The sequence below is a fragment of the Sinocyclocheilus rhinocerous genome, unplaced genomic scaffold, assembly GCF_001515625.1.
Source record: "Sinocyclocheilus rhinocerous isolate Xijiao unplaced genomic scaffold, SAMN03320098_v1.1 scaffold57, whole genome shotgun sequence".
In the NCBI taxonomy this organism is placed as follows: Eukaryota; Metazoa; Chordata; class Actinopteri; order Cypriniformes; family Cyprinidae; genus Sinocyclocheilus; species Sinocyclocheilus rhinocerous.
In genome coordinates, this window is record NW_015652130.1 from 1575260 (window position 1) to 1580090 (window position 4831).

The 4831-nt window shown below is 34.0% G+C and overlaps 1 protein-coding gene across 1 annotated transcript in view; it reads left to right on the forward strand.

Annotated features, from left to right (window-relative positions):
- The first annotated feature begins 376 nt into the window (after positions 1-376).
- LOC107713522 (contactin-4-like) overlaps positions 377-4831 on the forward strand; it is a 37962-nt gene continuing 33507 nt past the window's right edge. Inside the window, exons 1-2 of the mRNA XM_016519056.1 lie at positions 377-511; positions 4114-4240. Of these exons, the coding sequence (XP_016374542.1) occupies positions 451-511; positions 4114-4240 (188 nt within the window). The 5' untranslated portion in view covers positions 377-450. The remainder of the gene's footprint in view (positions 512-4113; positions 4241-4831) is intronic.

Here is a 4831-nt window from a genome sequence, read left to right on the forward strand (position 1 = left end):
ACATTGCCTTTGGCAGCTGAATATGTGTCGAGGTTTTGCTGCCGTAAGCCACTGAGGATTTTTTCATATCTCTCTTAGGCCCTCGCTCTTCCCAGGTCTGTCTATCTCTCTCTCTCTCCGATTCCCTCTACTCCTGAGAGATATATTGAGGGTAGGCTTGGTATCCAGACTGCAGTTGATCAGCTGTGAACAGGCCCATAGGCATAGGATCCTGTCTGTCCTTATTTGGATGAATGAATTATTAATATTTCACTGGTTTATCTGAAGTTACAGCTCCTCTTGCTTGTGTTGTTTTGTTTTCTAATCTTTTTTTTTGTCTTTCCCTCTTTCTCCCTCTCACCCTGTCCCTCGCTCATTCCTCAGCTAACAAAGCTGACTTTACATAGGAAGAACACGACTTGCTCCTCTTGCAGTTGAATGGAAATAAAAGAGATTCTGTGACCTTGGAAGATGAAGATGTTGTTGCCATGGGAACTCTTAATCCTGCTGTCACTCAAGAGCTGCCTAGCAGGTACGATATCCCCTGACTTGCCTTTGATAGCTCACCTGTTCTGCATAGTCCCCACTTCAGCAGAGAGAGTGGCTTTTCATGCCTCTGTCTAATCATTCTCTCATTCCTCTAGAGACAGATGCATGCTGGGAACAAGCTCTTGTGGTTGCCCCAGCAGGATATTTGTCTTGACACAGTTTTTTGATTTTTCTCTTCAGAAAGAACTTCACCCTACTTATTTTGGCACACTTTGCTTGTTCATAACAGACTAGCACTGGAAAATGTATTCATGTTTATGTAACTTTGAAGAATGTTCTAAAGCAGTTTAGTTTTGATGTTATATTGGGCATTGAGCGGCAACCCAACATTATTTTTCAATCTTACAGAAGTCCGACATTTTTACATTTATTAAGTTAGTATTTTTTAACTTGTTTTACAGTATATAAATGTATTTAAGAAGCAACATTGCATAATAATTTTCACTTTCATAGATTGCACTGTGAATTGAAATATATTTAGTCTTACTGCGCTGGCAGTTATTTTTTTTATTTTTTTTACATATTTATGCTTAAAACAAGTGAAAAAAATCTGCCAGTGCAGTAAGAAAAAAAGAAATATACTCTTATTAAAGATAGATTCTCTGAAAAAATATTATTATTATTATTATTATTATAAATAATCTTAACATTTTATGCAATGTTGCCTCTCAGGTAAATTTATCTTGTTTCAAGGATTTGAAAAATTAGACAAAATTCTTGTAAGGATTGGGTTTTTTGCTGTCTGTTTTCTTTGGAGTTGTTTTTGTATATTTATTATTATCATTACTATTATTATATTGAATAATTCATATATAAAATAAAATGAAATAGATATTATAAATATTTTTTGTATTTTTAAAACTTGTTTATTTTGCTATGTACTGTATATTGCACCATTATATTTGGTTTCATTATATTAATTGCATTGTTTTCCCCACATAATTAGAACAAACCCGTGACCCACCACTTTGAGTTGAAGACTATTAATATTGAAAGAGTTATTGATATTACGTACAGCTACTTATAGAAATGCACTAAAACTCTCCATGAGCATAATCAGATCCTGTCAGCAGTGAAGTGTTTCAAAAGTCTTTTAAAGTTTCCATTAAAAAGTGCATATTATTTCTCCAATGATTCATGCAACTCTCAGCACATACTGCAGCGCTGTAAGGAAGAGGCCGTCTGAAGAGGCAGGTGCCCTATTTAAACGAACCAATGTCCCCCGCTCAGTGCCAGTGCTCCAGTTATTGCCGTTGTTGTGTTACAGTAACTGTGCCAACTCAAATGGGCATTTGCATTCAAGCCACAGGTGCTCTTTTGATTGCACAGCTTGATATTCAGAAAGCTTAGCTGGAGAGAAGGAAGTGCAGAGGCCAGACAGCCTCAGATGGAAGGGCAGCAGCTATTCAGCGAGGAGGACCTGAGGAGACCAAACCCACATATCTAACAACCTGCCATATCGTAGCTTTGAAGGCAGACTTTAAGATTTTTGTCTTTTTTATTTTCAGTCACAGTGCTGATGAAACACTGACAAGCTGTGCGGTAATTAACTGCAGTAAATTTCCTGTCGGTGTAGAAGTTGATTAGATCTCTTGAAGATAATTGGTAGTAGCGTCAGGAAATAAATAAATTTCATGTAGCCTACACATATTCAGAAATCATTCTCATTATAAGAAAATCGGCTATACTGAGGGAAAGCATAATAGTGATCTACCAAAAGTGAAATGGTTATTTAACATTCAGATACTGAAAATTAATGTAGTTAATATTTAAACAATGAATGGATCTATAAGGATGTGGTTATAATAATAAGCATAGGAAGTTATTAAACTAGGTTGGCTGCCCTCATTTTAAAGAATCCCTGCTGGAAATTTGATTCATTGTAAGTGTAAGTAAATTATTAATAACATTACGATAACATTACGATTAGAAATAAAATGTACAAATTCATTTACGCAATAATTTCACAGTGGATTACACAGCGGAACAGTCATTCTTGTCAAACCAATTCACTTCAACTTGTGGCATTTATTAGTATTATTAGTATTATTATTATGTAAATAAACCAAAATATATAATGTGCATTACTGCTCAAAGGTTTGAGGTTGGTAAGATTTTTTTGATGTTTTTGATCAAAAACACAGTAAAAAAGTAATTTTGTGAAATATTTATACAATTTAAAACAATTCTGTTTTATTCATTGTTATATCAAAGCTGATTTTTCAGTTGTTATTAATGTCACATGATCTTTCAGAAATCCTTCTAATATGCTGATTTGGTAACATTTCTTATTATTATCACAGTTGAAAACGATCATATTGAAAAAAAAACAGCATTTATTTGAATTTTTTTGTAACAACATAACATTGTTTTGTCTTTACTATCACTTTTGATAGTATCCTTGCTGAATAAAAAATATAGATAAATCATTTATTTTAAAAAAAAAAGTCATACTGACACCAAACTTTTGAACAGTTGTGCATATTAGGAGTGGGTACACATTCTAATTAACTGTAAACAAAAAAAAACCATAAAAATAATATTTATGAAGGAATTTTTCATATTGACTTTTTACAGGTGTTTTTGCTGTATTTTGAATTTTGCACTTCATTGCGTTGTGTTTTAGGGTTAATGGAAATGTCCGTAAAATTACTGGATAATGTCCTGGCAGAAAATTACCAGTACATTTTCCTTTTTTTTTCATTTCCCCAGTGTGCTTGGAATGAACAGTCCTGCTAAAGAACTGTAGATGCTTCTTTGTATTTTATTCATCCCTGTTATAAATTCCATAAATGGGTGGGAGCAAAATCATCCATGACAAAAAGTGATGGGGACGTGTCCCCTTCGTAAATGACGGCTAAATGTGGACTACTGTAAGTGTGCTACTCCTCGCTCTAAATGCTTCATTAATTCCCATTGTTCAAAGGACACACAAAAGGGAAAGTGAAAAAAGGTAGCATCTCCCACAGCGTGAGGAGACAGGGGTTCACCCCAGGCAAACACACCCGGACACTTCCATTAGCTTGATGATGCGGGAGAGTCATTTTTTTTTTTTTGTCCTTGTCAAGGTTAGAAACCTGTAAAAATGAATTTCATTCACTCAGAGAGAACAGGGAAAAAATTACAGGTGAGTTTTATTGAGGGGGAGAAAAAAAGCACAATTCCTTTCTCTGTGGAGAGGCATACATGTTTCTGAGAGCTTGTTTATTCATTTAAGAAATGATACATTTCACTGGAGTAATTACCACAACATGGGGTAATTAGGGAGGTGGATTGGTGTCTTGGCAGCAGTCAACCGAAACAACAGACCTAGCCACACTGCCATGCGTGTTACGGGCCTGCCAAAAGAAGGACGTCATGTTGATACGGTTTCTGCTACAAGAGGGGAACTGAAAGCTGTTCCTCTGTCACGTGTTTACGTTGCAGATCTAATGAGCTCAGTGTGGGAAGTTGCTGAAAATAAACGAATAGTGCACATTAGACATAATGCGGACCTGATGTGTTCACACCTGTTTTATGATCTAGATTCATGTTCCAGATTGTGGATTATGAGCTTCTCAAAAGTTGTCTTGTTTTTTCTTCTAGAGAGAATTATTCGACATGGCCCAGTGTTTACCCAAGAGCCCAGTGACAGTGTTTTCCCGTTAAGCACAGAGGACAACAAGATATTCATTAACTGCAAAGCCAAGGGAAGTCCAGCACCACATTACAAGTACGACAGTTTTCCTAAATATCTTCTCAATACAAAAGTCTGAGACCATATGGAAAAAAATACTTTTTATTATTTTTTGTTTATGTGTGTGTGTGTATGTGTGTGTGTGTGTGTTTCTCTCTCTCATTTATGCCTGGAATTAAACAGAATTTCAAGACTTTGAAAACATTAACAACAACAAAAAATGGAATGAAATGTACAATTTGAACATCATATATTGAAGATTCTCCATTTGTTGCTAACTGACATTGACAGGTTTTATTTGCTTTTTAGAACAATATTAGATCACGTTTGAATAAATACATTTATTTTTAACAAGAAATTATGACGATTATTACATTTTTCAGTTAAGCTTTTGACTCTGAAATTGTAAATACTAGTAAATTATAAAGGTAAAAATTATAATGAAACATTTTGTCACTAGTGTCAGACTTTTGAACAGTGTTATTTTAATATTATTGATGAACTATTACAGTATTTATTTATTTATTTTTTAATAATTTTGTTGTGTGCTTTGTCATTTTAATTAAGTTAGTTTATATATATATATATATATATATTTATTTTTTTTTATTTTTTTTTTTATTTTTC